General features: G+C 50.7%; 1 protein-coding gene across 4 annotated transcripts in view; it reads right to left on the bottom strand.

The window, feature by feature from the left end:
• Smpd3 (sphingomyelin phosphodiesterase 3) overlaps window positions 1–24,612 on the bottom strand; it is an 83,719-nt gene that overhangs the window by 8,472 nt on the left and 50,635 nt on the right. For 2 of the 4 annotated variants that reach the window (XM_029480347.2, XM_085843613.1), the window contains exon 2: window positions 1,303–2,824. In XM_029480347.2, the coding sequence (XP_029336207.1) occupies window positions 1,303–2,619 (1,317 nt within the window). In that variant the 5' untranslated portion in view covers window positions 2,620–2,824. Of the gene's footprint in view, window positions 1–1,302; window positions 2,825–17,886; window positions 18,116–20,074; window positions 20,165–24,612 lie in introns of those variants that run through there. The other 2 variants (XM_021170783.3, XM_021170782.3) reach the window with 2 other exon arrangements.

Raw genomic sequence — 24,612 nt, 5'->3', positions numbered from 1 at the left:
GTTAAACTGTTTGAAGGTACGGGATGGAGGAGGAAGCAGAGGAGGGGCCATGTGGATTGTTCTGCAATGCAGTAGTCTCTGGACATCGCCAGGCTCACAGCCATATGTATTGCCAAGGGTGAGAGGTCACATCTTTCCACTCTGAGCTTGATGACATATCCCCTCCCTTCCCAGAAGGCCATGGTGGGTACCAAGACAGAAACACATCTTCAAATACAACACAAATGAACCCTATGTCAGAACAGGAAGGCTGAACTGTGTATCAGACGACCCGCATCTCTGTGGCTGGTGAGCTGGGAACCCTCACTCTGGTACAGTCATGCAAGAGGCCTCGGGCAGCCCTGGGTGAGGCATCTGAGTGCGTGCCTTCGTTCTAACAGGCTCAGTAGAGCCAGTGAACACTTATCCCATCAGCCTCTGACCCAGCATTTTCCTGCACAGACTGGAGCTGAGAATGAGAGAGACCTGTCCTGAGCCATAGTCAGGGTCCCCTACCAAGCAGCCCCTCAGTCAAGTCTCCCCAGCAGAAGAGCTGCTGCCCCTGGGGCAGAGAGCCCCATCTGCATCAGACTGCCAAATGATGCTTCAGAAAGCTCTAGATTCACTTAACGGTGGCTTTTAGATAGAGAACAAAAAGTCAACACAGTATTTCAGGCTGTGTGGAAGATAATGTGTAATGACCAAATTACCATGGTCTAAAACCTCCTCCGACTGCATCCGAATTAGCAGAAATAATTACGGTTCACTTTAATTAGGGACTATGAAGTGAAGCCAGGGGCTAGTGGGCAGAGAGCCTGGCATGGCAGCTGCTGACACCCAGAAGTGGGGGGTGTCCTGGCCATTGAAGCCTCAGTGGGTGGGTGTGGTCTTTGGCCTGGAGATCTGAGAGCCCATACGCTGGCCTGCACTCTGGTCTGCTCTGGGCTCTGCCCTTTGGCTTGTCTCCTCTTCCACCACAGTTACCACCACCACCACCACCAGCACCGTGGTCACCATATTCAGGACAAGAAACTCTGAATCCTATGTGGGCCTCAACACACAGGTGGCTCCCACTCTACTTTACAGATGAGTAGAAATGACTCAGATCTGAGATACTGGCCCAGATCGCTGAGCCTGAGCCCGTGTGGTAGGGCTGGGGGCCCTGAGTTCAGTTCCATGAAAGGCTTTGTCTGGCCCCTAATTCATCCCATCAAGCAAGTGAGGATTCCCGGGGAATAAGGGTTGGCAGGAGCCATGGCCTGCTTTGTCTGGTGGCTTAGGGACAGTAGTGTGTAGCCCTCAGGCGGAGCTGAGGTTGCCTACCTTGAGAAACAGAGCTCCCTTAGAGGCCAGGGCATCGAAGCTGCACCCATTGGGGTAACAGTGATAGGCCACGTCCATGACAGGGTAGCGGCTGGCGAAGAAGAGACCGCTGTTGAGACATTTGAAATTGCAGCAACCATGACAACCGTAGACCCCAACATCATACAGGATGTACTCGAAGTAGCCATGTAGCTGTTCTTTCAACTTAGCAGCCGCTCGCTTGTCAAACACCTCCTGCAGGCACAGGAAGTCTAGATTGGCCGGGAAGAAGGCTGAGACCTCATGGTCAAAGGCTTCATCAGGGTGGCGCCTCCTGCGGGCTGCTGCCTTCTTCACCACAGAGGTCTTATACAGCAGCTTGCTGTTAGCCCCTGGCTCTCCGCTGCCACCACTGTCTTGCCCAGCCCGTGCCTTCACCAAGGACTCCCTGGAGGCTGAGGGGCTGCCCAGGCTCCCAGAATCCCCATCTCGCTGATTGTGGTTGGGCGTCTGGCCCTTTGGGGTCCCACCAGCCCCATTCTTGGCTTGGCTCCCGGTAGCAGGGTCATCAGCTTCCTGTGGCCGACCTCCTTCCTCGCCACCAATTCGCACAATGCAGCTGTCCTCAAGGCTTCCATCAGCCTGTTCCCCAGAGGCTGGGCCGTTGGCAGCCTCGTCGCTGGGGTGACGCCCACCATCCCCCTTGTATTCCACAGAGGCTGTCCTCTTAATGCTCCCAGGAACAGCTCTGGATCCATCACCGCCCTGTGGCGACACCAGGCTGCTGAAGCTGGCTGCACTGATGGAGGTGTTGGTGGGAGAATCGATGTAGATCTTGATCTGAGGCCTGGCGGCCCCATTGCGGATTCTTTGCCCAATCTCTTTGGCTCGAGCTTGAGTGTTGAACACATTATTGAGCCTCGCGAGTGAGTCGGGGAGGAGGCAGACATTGGCCGTGGCAAAGCAAAAGCTTTTGCCTGCCCCCGTGCCCTTCCATTCACTAAGCAGAGCTGCCCCACCAGCTGGGCTCTTGTCTTCTAGCCGGGAATAGGAGTAGGGCCGGCGGGCAGACTGCAGTGGAGACCAGAAGATGAACCCGAGAAAGGCAAAGGGCAGTGCAGCCACAAGCAGAGCCAGGTAGACTGGTGTGAAGAGGACCGTGCAGAACAGCTGCAGGCAGCAGGGGTCATCCGCCCTCTGGCGCTTCTCATAGGTGGTGGGTATGAAGGAGGCCAACAGCCGGTCCACCAGCCAGTAACATGGGAAGATGAGGGCCCAGGACACGGCGTGGAGGGCGGACAGACAGCTATTAGGAAAGGGGGTCGTGTACAAAACCATTGCAGCTCACTGGGCGCCGCAGCCGGCCCTACTACATGGTGTCCGTGGCAGCCGCAGCACTGTCCCAGGCAGGGGGTAGGTGGAGGATGGAGGACAGGTCACCTCCTGGTGAGATGCGACTCTGGATGATCAATGGCGAGTGTCCCACAGACAGTCATGGTTCGCTTCAAGGGGCCATGCTGGGACACCGGAGCCTGCTGAAAACCTGTAGGAGAGAGAGTGAAGGAGTCCTTTACTGAATTAGGCTGGGAATCAGTTCCACATGGAGTGTATTGGGGCCAGAAGAATGCCCCCAGCACACTCCATTTGCCTATATATTTTTGTTTTCTTGGAATAAACAGCTTAATATATGACTGTCCCTAACTGGCTGTCTTGGTTCTGTAACTTAAAAAAATGGCCCATTTTTCAGAAGGGCATAGCCTTACAGGCGCAAAGGGGTGCGTTAGGATCTGAGGGTATGCCTGGACTGACACTGGCTAAAAGCAAGTGGAAACCCTTTGGGAGCCAGGGATGTGTTCAAAGTGGGCAGGTGCCAGGCGTGGTGGCGCACGCCTTTAATCCCAGCACTTGGAAGGCAGAGGCAGGCGGATTTCTGAGTTCAAGGCCAGCATGGTCTACAAAGTGAGTTCCAGGACAGCCAGGGCTACACAGAGAAACCCTGTCTCGAAAAACCAAAACCAAACCAAAACAACAACAACAAAAAAAACAAAGTGGGCAGGCAGTGACCTTAGTTAGAGGAGCTGCAAACATGATTGTTCACCTTTTATCTAGTGCCAACTAGACCAGGAAAGACAAAGGGGGGCAAGAGTTAGAGGGCAGAGGGCACTGTGGCAGGCTGGGCAGAACAACAAGGAAGCCTCATCCACGTGCAGCCTGCTCTGGCCATGGTGTGGCTTCCTGAGCAACAGACAAAGCTCTGTGCTGTAGCCCACAGTGCCCTGGGAGAACCCCAGTGGGGACCCAGGTACAGACTATTTGACCTGCTGAACAGTTTATCCAGTTATAGGGACGCTGGTAGTCCCCTAGACACTTGGAGAAGGTTCTTGGGGTTGTGTGGGCCAAAGTGGGTTTGTTTTGTTTGTTTGTTTGCTTTTCGAGACAGGGTTTCTCTGTATAGCCCTGGCTGTCCTGGAACTCACTTTGTAGACCAGGCTGGCCTTGAACTCAGAAATCCGCCTGCCTCTGCCTCCCAAGTGCTGGGATTAAAGGCGTGCGCCACCACACCTGGCTTGGGCCAAAGTTTTATGAACTCTCCGGCTTGTGGTCCAAGATGCCCCTTTAGGCAAAGCCAACAGACACCTAAATACATTCATCCTTGGTCCCTGCTCCAGGCTGTACTGAGTCACAGTAGTTTTGAGAGCAGCTCTGGCCACACCTACAATAGGCTGACAGGTATATTGACTGTGTCTTGTGTTTATCCGGCCTCCAAGGACCCACGATGCTCTTGAGGTGAACCTCCTGGATGCTTGATCTGCATTTTGGTTCTGAGGCCAGCCAGGTGAGTTCATTACGTTCCACACCACTTCTGCCCCGGACACCTCAGCAGGTCTGGACCCAGACTCCTCTCATCCTGCATCCTGGTCCTGCATTCTCTCCTCCCTCTGTCACTGGAGCTAGAAACCTAGATATCCTTTATACTCATGTCTCATCTGTCCCTGGAAAACATCTCAGGATGAGCTGAGGACACTGTCACAATTCATCAACCCTCTCCACACAGGGACTGGGGGGCCACCTACCTCCTCAGCTGGCCTGCCGTCTCTGCAGCCTGTCAGTCACCTGGCTATGTTCTCCTCCTACTCACTCTGACAGTGGTACAAGGACCTCACTCTGAGAATCCCCCACAGCCTTGCTTCTTCCTCAGCATCTCCACAGTTCAGCTTAGACATACATGAGCTTTCTAGGGAAGACTTCATCACCTCCTTGCCCGGGTGGCTCAGGCAGGTTCACAGTGGGCGCTTGTGCCACAGAACAGTGCCCTGCCGCTGTGTCTCACATGCTTTGGGATGTGCCTACTACCCAGCAGATGAGGGGCTCCGAGAGGGAAGGGGCTACACAAGGGTCCCAGGGCGAGGCAAAAGTGGCAGGTGCCTCGGAGATAAGATAAATGAACAGAGGTCTAGCATGATGCTGGCGCCAGAAAGGAGGCAGCCATTTCCCTCTCCTCCTACCAGGACTCCTGTGACACAGGGATTTCTACACAGTTGCCAGTGGCCCAAGAGCCTGCACCAATATTCTGCACCCCTGTTATCCCCTCTGTACCCTTCAGGACTCAGCTGAGTGTTCTCTTCAGGGGACCTGTCCAAGGCATTATGTGACCACAGCCCTTCCCCACACCAGGCCATCACTTGGCCTCGAGCTAGAGCTGTCTCTAGGATTCCCTCCTGAATAAGATCCTCGAAGACTGAGTCTGTCTGAGGCTAAGCCCTGGTTGTTGGCTGCTCTGACTGGGAATAGAAGTAACACATGCAGAAACAACCCAGTTAAGGAGTGAACAGACCGATGTGAGCGCCCACTCATGAGAAGTCAGTCTGCCTGTAGTGAGGTTCAGGTTTGACCTGTGGGCAGTAACGTGGGCCACACAGATGACATATGGACAAAGGATCAGAGAGGAGGTCTGTTAGCACCTCCAAGAGCCTCTGCAGTGTTCACGAGGTCGCTAAAGCACCCCTGTGAGTCAGGCTCTGTTTCATCAAAGCTTCCTGAGAAAAATGACCCATTCTGTCCCACTGTGTGGCTCAACCCTAATACTGGGTTGGGATCAGCTATCTCCTGAGACAGGGCTTTAGGGGACAAGGTGAGAGAATCCATTTTAAGCTGCCCCTTGCTCCCTCCACTCCTGTTTCAAGCCCAGAAACCCTTAGGTAAAAATCCTCTAGTCTGTAGTGATAGACTGATTTCTGCCAGTCTCGGCTGGGCACAGACATGTTTTTGATCTCCATTTGCAAGGTTGGTGAAGGGGAGGACCTGGGGTGGTAGTTCCAGGAGCTCATGGGAGTAGAAATACCACAGTGATTCTCTAAAATGAGACAGCCTTGAATCCCTTGGTCCTCCATGCTGCACCCCAGATCCAGCTACCCTGGGCCTCTTCTGCAGTGCCCTGAAGGGAGGAGGACCCTTCTGGGTGCTGCCACCTGTTCTGCCCTGCACTGGTTCCGCTGTCTACACCCGGAAGCTGTGCTACAACAGACACAGAAGGGCCTGCCATGGACGAGGCGGTTTCTAAAGCTCTAGATAATTATTCTGTCTCAGGGAAATGAAAGGAGGGTAAACAAACAGCACACATTAATTAGACTGATCTACACTTTCCTCATGAAAGAGGAGCGCTGCCGTTAAACACGAGAGGCTGGCAACTTCCCAGGGGTTTCGAGTGTTCAAAGGAGTGGCTGTAGAAGGACGTGGCTGTCCCAGGCTGGCACAGTCCAGGCAGGTGCTCAGCCACACCCTGCTTATCTCCCTTTTTTCTGTGTGTACTGTCTAGGTGGGATCAGGCATGTGTCTGTGACAGGCCAGGTTCTGACTTTGGACACAGGGCCCCATTCTCCCCATCAGTCCCTCTTCTCTAGTCCATGTCCTTGATCTGGTAGCTCTGTAAGGAGGCCTGTCATGGACATCCTTGAGGGGGCAGCAGGTTCCTCCAAGGTCATGTATGCTGAGCTTCTGCACCTCAAACTCTTAGATTAGGTGGATCATTCAGGGTTTAGGCTAAGAAGGGCAGTCACCCTTCGGTTGGTCCCCTTTGGGAATCCTAATAGATTGTTTCCAGGGTTACTAGAAGCCACTTCTCTTTCCCTCCTTACCATCATGGTTCATATAGCTGAGCTGAATACTCTCAGGCCTTCAGCCCTCAGGGCTTCTAGCAGGGATCCCCAACCACTTCATTACGAGCTGTGGGGTTATGACTGGGAGGTAGGACCCCTGGGAGCCAGCTTCTCTGGCCTAGATGTAGAGACCAGGCTTCCTCCTTTCCCCCCCGAGTTTCTTAGTCTTGCACACAACCCAGGAGTCAGAGTAACCTAAGTCACACCATGGCACTGACCTTAATTAAATGAGGTAGCAGTGCCTACCTCTAGGGCTACCACGAGGACTAGAGGGACCTGGCTGATGGCCTGGCAATTCCTGCTTCCTTCCCTCCATTTCCTGAGGCCACCCAGTGTGTCTCACCTTCTCTCCCCAGTTTGTGTCTTCTACACTGTTAAGGGGATGACCTGAGCCCACCCACAGGACTTGCAGGGACCCTGACTGAATCAGAGTGCCTTGGGGTCTTCACAGGTGCCACTCCCACTGTTTGGGCCAAAGCCAAAGTCTTCACTAACTTGTCCTCTCTTTGGCAGTGAAGACAGAGGGGGCAGAGAGCTCTGTGGGTCACAGACAGATGCAAGAGGAGAAAGAACTTGGTCTAGGAATGGCTGAGAGCCCAGAAAACCCTCAGTCCACGCAGGAGAGGGAAGGGAGGGCAGATCCTCTGCAGGATCTAAAGACCATAGTCCCAAGCATTTCTGGGTAGCCCGGGGCATCAAAGGCAAGTAAGTTCAGATGAATTTACTCCTATCAGCACTGAAGACACTTGATTCCTAGTTAGCAACCTGTGTGACTAGAGCATGTTCCGGAAGGGCACCATGGCTGCTCAGATGCTGGAGTTAAACCAGGGTCTACCCAAAATAGTCCCATGTGGGCCCAGAAGCTGATCTCCCCTCACCAGCGAAGGGAATCCTAAGAAAGAGCCCTGCCCGGGCACACTGTGGGAGGCAGGAATGTTCCCAGTGAGTATCAGATAGCCAGGCCACACAACTGCCATCTGCGCAGAGTGGACTTGGTTGGCACGCTGATGCACAGAACACACCTTATACTGGAGCTTCAAGGGGCCCGTGTGGATGCTGACTGTTAATCTGCATTTCTCTTGCAGTGGGAAGGTACAAAAGCCAGGTCAGTTCTGGGCAAAGCAAGTCCTGACCCTGTGTGGAAGCGATGTCGTCTCTTGGGGCGTTTTTGAACTTTGGAGGGCTGAAACTGCTCCATTTGGCATTTCCTGGGGTTTGTTCCTCTTTTACTACTGTGTCTTCTGACCTCAGGCCTGCTGAGCCCTCTCTTTCTCACTATAAGCTTAGGGTCTTGGAGCAAAACATCCTACAAGTCTTTGAGTCTAAACAGGAGCTGGACCAAGGCCCAGGTTCGCTCCAATCCAATTACCCGAATGTGCCTGCATTCACCAGCGGCTGTGAGATCAGGCCAGCCCATTCTGCCTAGATGCTGCCATGGAGAAGTTGGCATGGCAACGTGAGCTCTGAGCTGCTGAAACTTGGAGTCAGCTCATTGCTAGGAGGACAGAAAGACTGATGAGAGACAGATGCTTTTCTGAGTTGGGGGAGGGGCTGGAAATGCTATAACCCAAATAGAACTGATGTTTGGGGTCTAGCATAAGCGCACAGGCTGCAGCAGTGACTCCCTCGGATGCAGGTAATGCCTGTTCACACTTCTTAATCTAAAGCACCAGCTCTGCCTCCATCCTCCTGCCTTCACCTCTCTGGCAGGGGCAGACACACCGCCCTGCCCCTTATATACTCCAAGGGGATATAATAGCAAGCCACACCAAGAGGCACCATAGTCCCCTGACATCCCTGACAATTCCAAGTGTTCTCTGGAACTCCTAACAGACCCCTTAGGAAATAAGTCTACATTTTCTCTGAGATGGATGACCACACTGAAAGCCTGTGGCTTCTAGAGCCTTCTCTGAGAATGAATCCAGCCCAGAGGAAAACAGGCCTTAAGGCTAGAATGGAGAGGCCAAGTCTTCATAACACACTTGAGCTTTAATCTCTCCGCCTGAAGCCACACAGCCTGCAGACTTTCTAATTAGTGAGTCAGCAAATCCCCCTGACTTTCCTCTGGTCGAGTCGACTGTTTCTGTCACTCACCACTAAAGATGCTTTGTTTTATCTATGTACACCAGGTTTGTGACCTTCCTAAAGCTGAGTTTTTCTCAGATGTGCATAACTCCTCTGCTGCCCCTAGCTGTGTAATGGGGCAGAGTAGAGCTGTCCTCTTGAGTCAAGGGGCCCTGCAGGTCTGCGTGCCTCAAGGCATCTCTTGCAGCCAGCTAGCACTCTGAGCAGACAGAGCTTGCGGTCACAAGCTCTGAAACTATGGTGGATGTCAGACAAGGTGACTGAGGGGTGCCCTGGGTCTTAGTTTCCTTTTGTATTATATGTGGATGAAAATTCCTTGGGCTAGTTCAGCAGTTCTCCAACCTCTCTAATGTGACTCTCTAATACAGTCCCTCATATTGTGGCAACCCCTAGCCATAACTTATTTTCATTGCTACTTCATAACTCTAATTTTGCTGTTATGAGTCCTAATGTAATCTTGATAGGTAGGATGTCTGCTATGTGACCCCCGTGAAAGCGACATTTGACACGCCCCCCCATACCCCCAACACCAAGGGATCTTGACTTGAGAACCACTGGGCTCTTTGGCGATGGCAAGCACTTCCAGCACTTAGTGCAGAGCCTGCCTTGCTTCTGTGCTATCACTAGCGCTACCAAAGCTGTGTTTCCCTCGCCTTAGAGAGCTGCGCTGCAGTGCCTGCTTAGCATCTTTAAAGCTCCGAGTTTAGTTCTGAGCACAAAACAAAACAAGAAGAAAGGCTCAAGATACACCCAGAAGCTTCAAAGTTATCTCATGGTGAGGGTTGGCCTTACAGAAGGATACCTGCTCTCTTAAATGACACTGTGGGAGATGGGCAGGCTTGCCTCCTGTCAGGACTGTACTAGAGCTGTCTGTTCTGAGCTGCTTGTATAAGCCAGAGCCATTGGCTTCTGTAGAAGCCAAGTGCAGGCCAAGGGTCCATAAATTTTTAAAAAAGAAACTTTCCATGGCAGCTGTTAATTCACGATGTGGCTTCTGAGCACAGGAGTGGGATGGGAGTGGCTCTGAGGTGTTCTTTCCACCAGCCAGCCTGGACATTTCCATGGCAGGATTCAGAGAGGCCGGATGATGCCAACTAGTGTGTGCTTGGAAAGCAAATCTCAGGCTAGCTCTGTGGAGGGTGCAGGGTGCTCAGCCAGCCTGGCCACTCAGTCTTCACTGCTTCCCATTCCCGATTTTTCCACTGATGACTACAGAGGACACTGCTGGGGAAGCTGGGATGTAGCTGGATCCTAGGTCCTTGCCTGAGCCTCCACTCATCCCCAAGGATCCTGAGATAAAGGGTAAGAACCTTCCTACACCAGACCCATTGCAGAAAGTTGACTGAAGCAGAAGCCATGGGACTTGTACCAGTCCTGTACCCTTGTGAGGCTGAGACCAGGATAGCAGAGGAAACTTGGGATGAAGGCTTCCTCTGTGATGAGGATGGGCTCTGAGACCACCCAGCTCACAGGCCTTCCCCCACTAGGCCTCAATGGGCAGAACTGGAGCAGACCTGATTCAGGGGTAAATAGCTGAGCATGTAGCTAGGCCTGAGCCTATGTCCTCTAGAGTTCTGAGCTGCTGCATGCTGGAGCATGGGTCTGAATCCAGACTTAAGAACAATCCCAGTAGGGGCTTTTGGAACTCCCTAGCAGGCCATGGTATTGTCTTCCGTGAGATCTGGGGAACCCAGTGTGTGAGAGGAGCTTCCTAACTGAGCAACTGCCAAGGACATACCAGCATGCCCTACCTATACCAGGAGTCTCTCTTCAGGCACAGTGACAAGAGTAGCCCCAAATCTCTCAGACCCTGTCGCTGAGGCCTCTCTCTCAACAGAGTTCCTGATCTCTGACACAAAGGCTGTCACCAATGGTTTGACAGCCAAACAAGCCAAAGACTATTCTTTGCCTCTGAAGAAACAGCAACATGTTTTCTGGAGGAGGAGGAGACTTGCTGACATCCTCCTGAAGGATCATTCCATATCCAGCCCAGATTTTTCTGTGCCAAAAAACATTTAACAAACTGTGTCCCAGAGAAGGTATGCAGCGATTAACCAGCAAGCAAATTAAATCAGTTACACAGCACACAGCAATCTTCCTACAGCCCTGGGCAGCTGAGCCTGGGTGTCACTCTCTGCTGAGGGTCAAAGGACTTTTGTCTCGGGCCCTTTCAAAGACTTCTGACCGCTGGCCACTGTTATACGAAGAGACTCCTTCTGCATATACCAGTATAGAAGCCCTTGACTCCAAGAGAACCGACCATATTCCCTCCCCTTAAGAGAGGATGCACAGGGACGGGCCGCACACCTTTAATCCCAGTACTTGGGAAGCAGAGGCAGGCAGATTTTGAGTTCGAGGCCAGCCTGGTCTACAAAGTGAGTTCCAGGACAGCCAGGGCTATACATTTTTCACTGAAAAATGAAAAAAAAATAAGAGAGAGAAGAGAGAGGATGCACAGAATAACCAAGAGCTACTTGCATAGGGCCCATGTGCGAAGCTGCTCAGTGTCCCAGTCTATTCACCTGCACGGGAGGTGAGGGCTGTTGGAGTCTTGTAAGACTGCAAGCCGGTCATCTGCCCACATCAAACAGAGAGGAGCTCATGGGCTCTGTGGTTCTTCTGTGCTCATCCACTGCCACTTTTCCCATCCTCAACATCAAGAGTCCCAAGGGGCTCTGGGTTCCAACTATGTCAGCTGGTCAACTGGTCAACCCACGCTGGCAGGGACTCTGTCTATACCTGCTTTTGAGCCAGGTACTTCATTTTTTGTTTGTCTATTGTTTTATATATACATGTTTGTGTGTGTGAATGTATATGTGTATGTGGTGTGTGTGTGTGTGTGTGTGTGCACGCGCAAGCGCTTTCTCACCTGTGTGGGTGTGCTTGCCCATCACTGTAGGTATGGAGGCCAGAGATTGATATTATTTCTTCCTTAGTCATTTTTTATTTTTTGAGATAAAGTCATGGAACCTGGAGTTCGCAGTTCTGGCCAGGCTGGCAGGCTGGTGAGCCCTCAGCCCTGCTTGTCTCTGTCTCCCAGCACTGGAGTTACAGATGTGTGCTGCCACACCTGGTTTTACATGGTATACTAGCTAGTTTTATGTCAACTTGACACAAGCTAGAAGCATCTGAGAAGAGGGAACCCTAACTGAGAAAATGCTTCCATAAGATCCGGCCATAGGGGGCTGGAGAGATGACTTAGCGGTTAAGAGCAGTGACTGCTCTTCCAGAGGTCCTGAGTTCAATTCCCAGCAACCACATGGAGGCTCACAACCATCTGTAATGGAATCCAGTGCCCTCTTCTGGTGTGTCTGAAGACAGCTACAGTGCACTCATATGCATAAAATAAGTAAATAAATATTTTTCTTTCTTTTTTTTTTTTAAAGATCAGGTCATAGGCAAGACTGCAGAGCATTTTCTTTTTTCTTTTTTTTTTTAAAGATTTATTTATTTTTATTATATATAAGTACACTGCAGCTGTCTTCAGACACTCCAGAAGAGGGTGCCAGATCTCGTTACGGATGGTTGTGAGCCACCATGTGGTTGCTGGGATTTGAACCTCAGACCTTCGGAAGAGCAGTCGGGTGCTCTTACCCACTGAGCTATCTCACCAGCCCCGCATTTTCTTAATTGATGCAATTAATGGGGAAAGAGCCCAGCCCATCATGAGTTGTGACACCCCTGAATTGATGGTTCTGGATTCTGTAAGAAAGCAGGCTGAGCAAGCCATGAGGAGCAAGCGAGTAAGCAACACTCCATTGCTTCTGCATCAGTTCATGCCGTAAATGTCCCATGTAGGGCCCCCACCAGACAGCCCTGGTTGGGTTCTTGCCTTGGCCTCCCTCGGTGGACTGTGACTCAGGAAATGCAGGCCTAATAAATCCTCCCCTCCCCAAGTTGCTTCTGGTCATGGTGTCCACCACAGCGACAGCCACACTAATACTAACTCCAAGTTTAGGTCTCAGACTAGCACAGCGGTCATTTAAAACACTGAGCCAGTACCCTAGTCCTGCTTGTTTTGTGAGACTGAGGCTTTTGGTTTTGCTTTGGTTTTTTTTGAGGCAGGGTTTCACTGTAGCCCTGGCTATCCTGGAACTCATTTTGTAGACCAGGTTGGCCTCAAATTCACAGAGATCTGCCTACCTCTGCCTTCTTAGTGCTGAGATTAAAGGCATGCACCACCATTGCCCTGTCTGTGACTATGATTTGATGTTCTAAAATATTATTATGTAGCCCAGGCTGGCCTCCAGCTCACAATACTTTTGCCTCTTGCTGAGTATTTCTGATAGAGCGTGCAGGAGTCTTGGCTCTGGCTGCAGCAGTTCTATGTACATAGATTGCTAGTGTGGATGAAATACACTTCTACACAGCAGTGACTTCTGAAAGGATTGGGTGTGCTTTACTTTGGTAAAAGTCTGGGCAAACTTTTCCCTTTGTCCAGACATCTCTCCAAGGTTGCACTTCCTAGTCCCCTTGTGAGACAGATCACTTGACAGCAGGTGTCAGAACTTCCATAGAGTTCTGTCCTTTTGCCACATGGACCTGTAGTGTTTGAGATTATAGCTACTCCATCAGCCAGGGCCCCAGATTACCACTATGTAACTGGACTCATAAAGCATCTTTGATTTCTAGATAGGGTTTCCTACATCCTGGTCTGGCTTTGACCTTACTATGTGGCCAAGGATGACCTTGAACTTTTGATCTTCCTACTTGAACCTCTTAGATATTGGGATTTCAGGCGTGTGCCACCACAGTCGGTTTCTATAATTGTAGGAATTGAACACAGGCCTTCACGCCTGTCAGACCAGCACTCTACCTTCGAGCTATATCTACAGCCCCAGACAGCTTCTGATGATAACCACAGCACTGGCCATCCCATTTTGATCAGCAGAGGAAGGCAAGGTTTTCTGTATAATCGGTCTCCCTGCTTGACTCCAGAACGAAGCCTTAATGAGTGACAGGCTTTGGTTTCTAGGACTACATCCAGATCTACCTCTGGACTCCACTTTCTACATCCCCCTTTCAGTGATGATAGCAATGTCTCTCTGCTCAGACGCCAGGCTAGGAGGAGGCCCACTGCTCACTCATCCCTTCACTGTCCACTCCTGCTTTGTGCCCAGATCCTCTGGGACCATGAGGCACTGGGACTCTTGAGCCTTAAGCTTTTCATTTTTAATGGAGAATTTCTGCTCAGGGAGAAACAGTTTGACATCAGTAGACAAGAAATTCATAGACACAGAGAAGAAAATCCATGTGAATGGATAGAAACCTCTATAAGAGGTTGATCTGGGGCCAGCAGGGCCTACAGAAGATAGGCAGGAAGCAGCCGGATCAGGTCCTCACCGGTGGACCCATGTTGAGACAGCCAAGAGCCTATGCTTCATGCTTGGGGCCAGAGCCAAGAGGTTGGGTGTGGCCAGATACTATGGGGTAGTAGTGTTGGACAGCAGACAGGGTCAAGGCAGAGAAGTTAAACAAGGAACTTGGGAAGCAGAGTCAGATATGATTTCTGCAGGTGTTTGGGGAGAAATGCTGGTGACCATGCATGTATGGAAGGTGCAGGTGTCCTCCAGAGGGTGTGGGGATGGAAGGGTGCTGGGTATTGACTGGGCAGGGCAAACAGTGAGCAAGGGAGAGGCAGGTAGAGCAGAGAGATCGAGAACTGAGTATGGACACAAGAGAGATGGAGCCACACAAGAGCCACTCCTGCCTCCCAAGGCCACCCCCTTAGTGACCACAGTGACTGCTTACAGGCAAGAAGGACACAGACACAGGGAAGATCGGCTCTGGACTGTGGGCAGGAGAGCGTGCTTCTGTACCCACTGAGTCCCCCTGAGTGGTTTGTTTGCCTTGTTTTTACTTTTTATTTTATGTGTGTGAGTGTCCTGCCTACATGTATGTCCGTATGCAGTATATATGTCTGATGCCTTGGAGGCCAGAAGAGGCGTTGGCTCTCTGGAAATGAAGTTACAGATCGTTGTGAGCTGCCGTGCGGGGTGCTGGGAAGTGAACCCAGATCCTTTGGCAGAGGAACCAATGCTCCTAACTGCCGAGGCAGCTCCCTGAGCCCTGGTTTGTTTAGTTTAAAGATAGTACACCCACATGTAGCTTAGGCTAACCTACACAACCATTCACAGTGTGCTGGTGCTATCGGAAACTGCCCTCTAGCCTGCTGGGAGTGAATGACAGCCCAGCTTGAGGCTGCACTCCCATCCATACAGAAGTGGGGGCAGTGTATCTGGGTGGACTTGCTGTTAAGTTTTCAAAAGAAAATCTCCGTAAAGACGTCAGCACTAATGAAAACCCAGTTCATGGGGTTTTGGTCAGAATCGCTTTAAGAAATAATCCCAGGAGACTGGGTGTAGTGATACACACAATCTCAGCGCTCCGGAGGCTAAGGCAGGAAAGTTAAAACTAGCTAGCCTCAGCTACATAGTGGTGGGACCTTGTTTCATACAAACAGCAGTAAAAATTAGGTCCAGGGGCTGGAGATGTGGCCCAGTGATTGATTGCTTAGCATGTTCAAGACCTTGCTCAGGTAGGAAAAGGAAAGGCAGGAGAGAGGAAGAGAGGACTAGACTCCAAGGCTTTCGGCTCCTTGATTTCTGTTTCCTTCTTTTCTGTCCCTGGTCCCTTGTCATTGTGCTTCTTGCCCTCTCCCTGCTCTCACAACTGTCCCTCCTGAGAGCTCTGTGATGTTGCCCTGACTCTTAATGCCCAACTTTCCCCTGTCTCTCTTCAAACCCCTCAGGTGACTCCTCATGGGACAACCAGCACAGGTGCCTCATGACCTTTGACCCCATGTAGTTGACTGACAGTTTCCCTTCAGGTTCATTTTTCCTCTTGTTTTCCTAGTGCCAGTGCTGTCTCTCAAGGCGTCACTGAGCCATCGTCCTCTTCCATATCCCGCCTCCTCTCAGAAGCCCTCAGCTCTGCTTCTGGGGCCCTGGAGCTGGATTGCCACAGCCATGCCCAGCCACCTGGTTCTCTCCTGCCACAGACCACAGCAGCCTCCCCTGACTTTCCCACACCTCGCCCCTTCCTCTGGCTCCCCTGCTCACTGCTGGGATCTTTCTGAATTACACAGTAGACCACACTGCTTCCTCTTAAGCCTTCAGCGGCTCCTGCTGATGCTCCATCTACTTAGGGGAAAGCAGGCTCTGCCCAGCAGCCTGACTTCTGTGTTTCCTGCTTCTGGAGCCCCAGGAGCTCAGACCTGAGCAGTTTTCCATGATGCCTTTGCAGGTATGGTTGCCTCAGCCCTCATCTGTGCAGAAGGATGTGGCTCCAGCAGAGGTCAGCCTCCAGAGCACAGTGATGTCCTCTCTCTGTCAAGTCTCAGCCAGTCCCCACCTATGGCTCCCAAGATCACTGTGGACCTTTGATCTGCCTAAAGCAAGCATATCTGTCTTGGCAGTTTCTTGTTTTTGTGCAGCTTTGCAGTCTGTACACCAGAAAGGTGACCAGCCCCCGTCACACAGATTTGACCAAAGGGCTCTGGGATAGAGCAGTCTTGAGAGCAAGAGAAGGGCAAGATGAATGGTGACACAGGACCAGGGGCAAAGAGCAGAGGAATTCAGCAAACGAGTGCCCTTACTGAATTCCCTCCTAGCCCCCACTTCCTGGCTTCCTTTCTTTCCTTCTTTTCTGACTGGAGGCTCAAGCTATGTCAGCACATCCCATACTTTAAGCAAGTGGGGTCTGGTAGGTTGTTTCTTAGGACCTGAGGACCAAGGAGGGCCTTGCCCACAAAGTGATATTCCACTCCTCTCAGAGGAAGAAGGCACTGTTTTCTAACTCTGAGGACCGATGAGGAGTGAGGTCAATGCCCCACCCCTGTCCACAGACATCATCTGCCCCTAGTTGTGTGGCTGGTAGGGACGTAACAGGAAGCCTGCTACCTGCCTGACAGGGGCAACCATGTGCACCCTGAACCTTGAACCACGGCCAGAATGGCTTCAGCTCCTCAGAGACACCTGCAGTCACTCGGGAGCTCAGACTTCCTCCCCCTCCCTTCCTTTCTCTCTGTATGTTGAGATGGGGCACAGCCAAGAACCAGGACATGGTAAAGACCCGAAGGAGACTGGAAATGAGCAGAGAAAGCAGAAATAATGGATCTGCCTTTTGGGGCCATGTGAATAGTTGTCCAGCGCCTTTGGAGAATGTGTTCTTATCACTAAGTCAGTACCTCAGTCACTCCAAATGGGTGCAGCTGACCCCACTGTAGAGACGAGGAAACTGATTCAGGGAAATAAATGGCACTTCCTGAGAGGTAGCAGCTGAATCATTTGACCCGTTTCTCTTCTCTCTGCCTCTCTCACAAAGGCCGAGTATAAATGATAAGCAAACATCTTCAGAGCCACTCAGTGCCGGTGACCTTACATCAGCCAGAGTCCTGGGGAAGAATACCATCGTCCTAACCTGTCTGCCCTGCCCTCCCTGTGTGCACAGGATAAGATCCCTGCCCATCAATGCCGGGGCCCCGGATGCCATCTCCAGTGAGCTTTCTCCCTTCCTATGGGTCCTGGCTTTATCAGGTCCTCTTGACATTGTTTCATACATTCACCACTACCTGGGACCCTAACTCTCCTTGCTCCTGGCCCGGTGACCTTGGCAGCCCAGAAAACACTCTGTCAGTAGTTGGGAAGGGTTCTTGCAGTGGTCTTGTTGCCTGTCTCTTGGGCAGGTTCGAGGTTCGTGACTCTAGGGATCACTTTGTGTCCCTAGTGTCTACTTTTTACTCCTGATTCTGAGCGCTCAGTGGTTTGATTCTCTCTCTGGTAGGAATTCAGGAGAGTGAGTCACCGCTAAAGCTTCTGATAAATATTGCCAAACTGTTTTCCACCAGTGTCAGTTCACCGATCTTTGAGACGGATTATTGCACAATACCCTTACCAATTCTGGGTTTTAGAGTAAAAAAAAAGTTGTTATTTAGTAGTTTGATGCACAGTGATATCTGGTTACATTGTTCAGGACACTTGTCACTCTCCCCTCCAGTGCTTTTCTTCACACTTTCTCTGCAGGCCCGGGAGTGCGGCCACTCCCCCTTCAGACTGACCCTGTCCTCCACAGGAGGGCAAGCCCTGCATAGACTCTTACCCCACAACTTCAAACCTTTTAAGGGAACAGAAAAATTTTAACTGATTTCACCTAGCACCTCTTTATATAATTTTTATACTATTTTATTAGCTCATAGCCCATTGCCAGGTGTGGTCTCTGTAAGCTCCAGGCCAGTCTAGGCTACATACTGAGACCCTGCCTACAACCCAAAACTAGAAAGAAAGAGCAGTAACACAAAGCAGGCCAGGTACCCTGGAGGCATGTTCTAGAGCCCACTTCCTGAAGTTCCAGAAGTCTCTCTTACCTGAGGAGGGGCCACTTGGGCCTTGTGTCCTTGCCTCTGGAGACAAGAGGTTCAGGCAATCAGGACCTGAAAGGGTGATGAGCCGGTGACTGGAACAAGACGGCCACACAGGCGAGCAGGGTACAAAGACCTCAACAGGAGGTGCTGCCACACCCTCACTGTCGCCTGGACTTGGGTGTGAGTATCCTAACAGAAGTGCAGCCAGAGGGGATGAGGGCGGGGTTTAGGCAACAGAAAGTGAGGAAGATTGACAGGTGGGAAGGGCTCCAAGTGAGATGGATGACCCTTCCACGTGGGCTGCTGCACCCAGGCAAGCCCTTGGTGTGCAGGTTAAAAAGGGGTGCATGCAGAGTCCTGATGTGGGCCGGGAGTTGCTATGGTAGGTGAAGCCGTAACAACCAGGACCCTCTCTGGCAGCTTTGTGTAATCTCTGCCTCCCAGGTATAGAGGGGAGGGGAGGGGAAGCAGGAGAGTGCCCCGAGGCCGAACTTGATCAGGAAAGGGTTGGTGGTCACCTTGGCTGGAGTTCAGGAAGAAAGAAGAGTTGGTGGGAAGAACCAGAGGGATTTGTAGCCCTTAGGAGAGAAAGGTGGACATACCAGCAGAAAGAAGGAAGGAAGGCTGAGCGGGCACGCGGCCTCCGAGGTACAATTGGGAGGGTACTCAGGGAGTGGAGGCCTTAGGACATAATGCTACAGCTTACCTATACCACCTCAGCTTTCCCAGCCCAGTGGCCCTATGCCCTAGGGAAGGTGTCCTCTCTCTTTTATAGGTCCAGCTCTTGGCCCTCCAGCTCTGCCCAGGCCTCATGTGAGAGCCACGCCCCCGAATCACTGGCCAGTCCTTGGCTGTCACCACCTATGCCTTGATCGTGGTCTATCAAGCTCGTCCTGTACCCAACATAGCAAGAGCAGCTCTCCTCTTGTCTTCCTCCTCCCCCACCTCCACTGTTCTGCTCGGTCTGAAGCCCCTGAGAAGGGTCACCACATTTCTTAGAGAGCCCTGTCATTGAATGAATCTGACATCTGAGACTGAATTCATCTTTTCTTGGAAGCACTGGTAGGAATGTCTTATAGTTTAGCTCCCCCTGGGTAAGATATAAGCTCCAGAGAAAACCTGCTTCTTCTCCAGCTATCTGTCCAGCTGGGGAAGGTCTTGAGCAAGTCTCTTAACTTTTGAGCCTCCAACACCCCTCCCCTGGAACATTGAGGGATGATGCAGGGTCTTGGCTCCCCATGACTAACATCAAAGGAACTTGTCTATTCCAGAACAGGGTGGGAAGAAGCCCATAGTTCTAGGTTCTATTCAAGGCGACTCTGGATTCTCCAGAGGCCCTAGTTCCAAAAGGCTTAGTACCCTGGCCTTTTCTGTCAGAGAGATGATACTGCCCCAACCCTATCCTCAGGACTTCAGCCCAGTGGAAACTGAGAAGTTATCTTGCTGACCCGGCCTCTTGGAGGAGACCCTGATCCCTAGCCTTGGAATCCTGCCTTCTTACCCTTGACAGGTAGGTGATTCAAAAACACGGGCTAGCACGCCTCTGTAAGTGATCTTACAGGAGCCAGGCTCCACGCGACCCACAGGAGCCTGTGTGACTCTCAGCCTCTATTCCCTTTGGGCCATCCTTCCCAACACGTCAAGGCAGTCAGGACCTGAAAGGAGATAAGCTAACCAGAGTGGTGACCTGAACAATCTCTGCAACTCAAGATAGCCACGTGGGAGTTGCTCACTCCAGTCTCTCAGTACTGTCCGTCAGGTAGCCTTTGCCCTCCTACAGTTTACCAAATTGTCCCCCACCAACTGCATAGCTCCTTCAGTCCCAAAATTCCCTGCATGTATTTTCCAAGTAGAACTAAATGACAAGAGCTGGTTCTAGGAAGGGGTTTCCGAAGGGAAATGAAATCTTGGTAACCTTGGCATTTATAGGCCCCCCCTTTTCCAAGAGAAAATTCTATGAGATAATTGATATTCTGAGCCAGACCTTGTTTTGAAATGTGATCTCCCTGCCCATTCACAAACTACACCCTTTCTTCCTCTTTGAAAATAGGGTCATATCAAGTCAAGTAATAGAAATGGGAACAATCCAATCAGAGCCTCCCTCTGCCAACTATATCCCAGCATACTCCCAGGTAGGGGCAGAATCAGTTCTTACTCCATCCCCCCCTCAGCGACATCATTTAGTACACACCAGTTGGAAACGGCATCAGTTGGAAGTGGTGAGACAGAAGGACCTTTCATCCCTGGGTGAGTGGAGAGGCTGCACTACTCGCCTGGTTCTGGAAGCTGGCTGTGTCTGGCTGGGAGTCAGGGCCTCTAGCTTAAATAGGCAGCGGTAGCTGGGGGAGGGGGGGCACATGAAAAGAGGGCCATTTACCCAGCACAGCAAAGCAGGGGCCGAGGAGCCAGCAGTGGACCAGACATGCGCCTGCTCAGACCACAGACCGGTACCTGAGGTGACCCTTGTTGGATTTGTAGCTCCAAGTGAGACTACAGTCCCTGGAGGCTCCAAGTGCGGTCAGGTTCCTGGACGCTTCTGCCTCTCCTGGATGACAGAACCAACTGGAGTTGAATGGGCTATTCCCTAGAATCACCGGCAGCTCGGCAGGATACTCTCTCCCAAGCGACAGCTTGTACTTTTCTGAAACAAGGGTAAAGCTAACTTCACGTCTATAGAAATGATGCCCTCAGCACCAGGGCAAGGAGAAAGGCAAGCACTGGCAGCCCGTGTGTGTATTTGGTTGAGGCTGTGGGGGCTGAGTGTGCAGAAGTGCCCAGAACAACTGCTAGAAAAATGCTGGAGTGGAACACCCCCTTCACGCCTCAGCAGTGTCTGGAGAACTCTGTGGGGAACTGAGTGTTCACTTGGTTGATTCAGTTTGGTCTTCTGGTGAGTTGAGGCAGTCCCCCTACTGCAGTGAACAGAGGCTAGACCATCAGCTAGCAGGAAATTATGACAAAGCAACAGTTCATTTATTATTTTATGCTGGTAAAATTTCTACCCTTAAAAGTACAAGTAAATTTGTTAATAAATACTTGAAGTCACACATACAAAGTCTTCCTTGATAGGAAAAATTTGAATTAGAAAATACTAACTTCTGGGCAGTGGTGGCCCATGCCTTTAATCCCAGCACTCGGGAGGCAGAGGCAAGCGGATTTCTGAATTCGAGGCCAGCCTGGTCTACAGAGTGAGTTCCAGGACAGCCAGGGCTACACAGAGAAACCCTGTCTCAAAAAAAAAAAAAAAAAAAACCAAAAACCAAAAACAAAAAAAGAAAAGAAGAAAGAAAAGAAAAGATTAACTTGCTAACTTGTCATTTCCAAAGAAGTAGCAACTCAGAGGTCCTGGGTTTTTTTTGTTTGTTTGTTTGTTTTTTGTTTTTTGTTTTGGTTTTTTTTCGAGACAGGGCTTCTCTGTGTAGCCCTGGCTGTCCTGGAACTCACTCTGTAGACCAGGCTGGCCTCGAATTCAGAAATCTGTCTGCCTCTGCCTCCCGAGTGCTGGGATTAAAGGCATGTGCCACCACTGCCTGGCAGTCCTGGGTTTCTTAATGAAATCAGGAAAACCAATCAGCTTTGCCATAGTACTGAGGAGGGAGAAGCTGGGGTTACATTATACAAACTTATCTGCTCATCATTCATTGTCCCGCGTGTGTGGGACTAGAGCCCTTTCAGGGGCTTGTATGGCTCCACTGAAAGAACATGTATTTCAGAGCTCAGTTTGGGTTCAAATCAGGATGCTGAGTAACACTGGGCCATCACTTAGCCTCTCTGGGACATCCTTGGGTTTCTGTCACTTTGCAGGGTTGTTGGGAGAATGCAAAGAGGTGATATGATATTAGAAATGCTTGCTAGAAAAAACAGATCATGGTGGAGCATGTTATTAATCCCAGCACTTTGGGAGTCAGAGGCAGGTGGGTCTCAGAGTTCAAGACCAGCCTGAGGTATTAGTCAAGTTCTAAGATAACCAGGGCTGAACAGAAAAGCTTGATAGCTATCCAGTGGTCTGTTGTCTGTTTTGGAAAGAATTCCACATCGACTGTAGGGGGTGATGTGGGCAGGAAGGCCACAACAGAACAAAGAGTGGTCACATATATGGGGGACATCTAAGACCAGATGTGTCCCTTTCCCAAAGTATATAGGTTTAAGTCCTAGCTCTCCAGTGTGACTGTAACTGAAGACAGGGCTTGTAAGGAAGTAATTACAGTTAAATGAGGTCATAAAGGTAGGGCCCTCATCAGATTAGTGTTCTCTCTCTCTCTCTCTCTCTCTCTCTCTCTCTCTCTCCCCCTCCCTCCTTCCCTCCCCCCTTTCTTCCTTCCTTCCTTTTTGTTTTTGTTTTTGTTTTGGTTTTTGGTTTTTGGAGACAGGGTCTCTCTGTGTAGCCCTGGCTGTCCTAGAACTCACTCTGTAGACCAGGCTGGCCTCGAACTCAGAAATCTGCCTGCCTCTGCCTCTGCCTCTGCCTCTGCCTCTGCCTCTGCCTCTGCCTCTGCCTCTGCCTCTGCCTCTGCCTCTGCCTCTGCCTCTGCCTCTGCCTCTGCCTCTGCCTCTGCCTCTGCCTCTGCCTCTGCCTCTGCCTCTGCCTCTGCCTCTGCCTCTGCCTCTGCCTCTGCCTCTGCCTCTGCCTCTGCCTCTGCCTCTGCCTCTGCCTCTGCCTCTGCCTCTGCCTCTGCCTCTGCCTCTGCCTCTGCCTCTGCCTCTGCCTCTGCCTCTGCCTCTGCCTCTGCCTCTGCCTCTGCCTCTGCCTCTGCCTCTGCCTCTGCCTCTGCCTCTGCCTCTGCCTCTGCCTCTGCCTCTGCCTCTGCCTCTGCCTCTGCCTCTGCCTCTGCCTCTGCCTCTGCCTCTCTGCCTCTGCCTCTGCCTCTGCCTCTGCCTCTGCCTCTGCCTCTCTGCCTCTGCCTCTGCCTCCCAAGTGCTGGGATTAAAGGTGTGCAACACTACCTAGCAAGATTCATGTTTCTTTAAGAGATACTGACAAATATTCACAACCATGAAGGCTTGTGGAGACTCACAGAGAAGGCAGCTGTCTGTAAGCTAGGAAGAAAGTCCTCACTGGAATCTGCCAGACCTTGATCTCAGGAGTATGAGAAAATAAACGCTATTTGTTTAAGCCACCCAATCTGTGGTGCCTTCATGGCAAGAGAAGCAGACTGATTCCAATGGGTTGGACTAAGGGGCACCCAGCTGGGTAGCTAGGAAGACATTCTGAAGCTTCCCACTTCAGGCAATTACTGTTACAGTCGCTCCCCACCCAGGGGTTGAGTAAGCATTGTACAGCATTATGTGTGTGCCAGATGACAATAAGACTCAGAGCTGCGGTCTTGGCTGGAACAGACATTGGGAATTATTCGAGTATAGATGAAGTCTTTGGAGTGACAACATTTTGTCAGATCATTTATTCTTTCTTCTTTACTTGGCTCATTCTAATTCTAATTCTTATTACATAAGATAGCTTTGTCCTCTACACCTTTATAAAGGCAGACATCCACCTTGGCTTTAAAAACCTTCACTGTGTACTAATCCATCCCGGTCCCTCTACATGACTATCTTCTTCCTATTTTACAGATCTGATCTTGTTCAGGATCCTAACTGAGTTAACACCCACATTTTAGACTCACCCTGTCCCCTGAGCCCACTGTCTCTTCATTATCTGGGGTGTAAGCTCTCTTGTGACTTTACCCAGTTTCAAAAAAAACCTTATCTTCCTTCATTCCAACTTAATGGATAATTTACAAGTCAATATTTTAGCTCAAAAATGTTCATCCCTTCTCCTCAGAGTTACACTTGAAAGGCACCATGGACGGTCTTTAGCTCTCTGGTGGAGGCGTGTTGGTTACTCCCCTCCCTGGCTGCCCCTTCCCCTTGCTGAAGGCTGCATGCCTGGGGCCTCCCTCTATGCTCAGTTCAGAGCTAAGGTACCACCTCCCATTTTCCAACTCAGTTATTTGCTCCCGTTTTTTACGTTTTGGGTTTGATGTGTGCCTTCACCCCAGCACCCCTGACTCCTTTGTTCTGCTGTCTCAGTTCTCTGTCAATCACTCCTTCCAGGTGTTCTCAGTTCCTCTATGTTTCCACATCGGGATTACAGCCATTGTCTTTTTGATCTGTTCATCTTTGTGCTTGGTCTTTTTTTTTTTTTTTTTTAAGTTGTTACCAAGTTCTTTCTATTTGTTCCCTCAGATCTTTGAGAATCTGTGTTTTTGGTCATGTGAAGGTTTGTTTGTTGAGACAGTCTATCTCTAGCTCAGGTTGGCCTTAAATCTGAGGCAGTCTTCCTGCCTTATAGGTGTAAGCCACCCCACCTGGCTCAGATTGCATCACTTAGAAGCTGAATTAATTGATATTTATTGAGGGCCTGCCTATTGTGTATAGATGCTGCTGCTTATTGGTTAGCATTTGTAGCAATCTGATTTTCTTCCAAGTTTAGGGCAGTAACATCCAGAGACTTCTATTTTATTAGCTGTTTGTCTTGCTCTCTAGCTAAATAATTGATTTATTCTATCTTGTTCCTAAAAAGAGTGGAAAGGATTTCAGCTATGTTCTCTGTGCAATAGGACACTTTTTCTTTTTCTTTCTTCCTTTCATTTCCTTTGCCTTCCTTTTCCAAAACTTCCCCCAATAAAGACAGAAAACTCTAGAGGCATCCAGGCAGAGTTAGAAACAGAGAGAATGAGGGAGTTAGGTGGCCTCAGGTGGACACAGAGGTGATATATCTTATGACTAAGG

Source organism: Mus caroli, unplaced genomic scaffold, assembly GCF_978045245.1.
Source record: "Mus caroli unplaced genomic scaffold, Mus_caroli_1 scaffold_10, whole genome shotgun sequence".
NCBI classification, from domain to species: Eukaryota; Metazoa; Chordata; class Mammalia; order Rodentia; family Muridae; genus Mus; species Mus caroli.
Note: the sequence above shows the minus strand (reverse complement) of the source record. Positions and strands in the feature narration are given on the sequence as shown.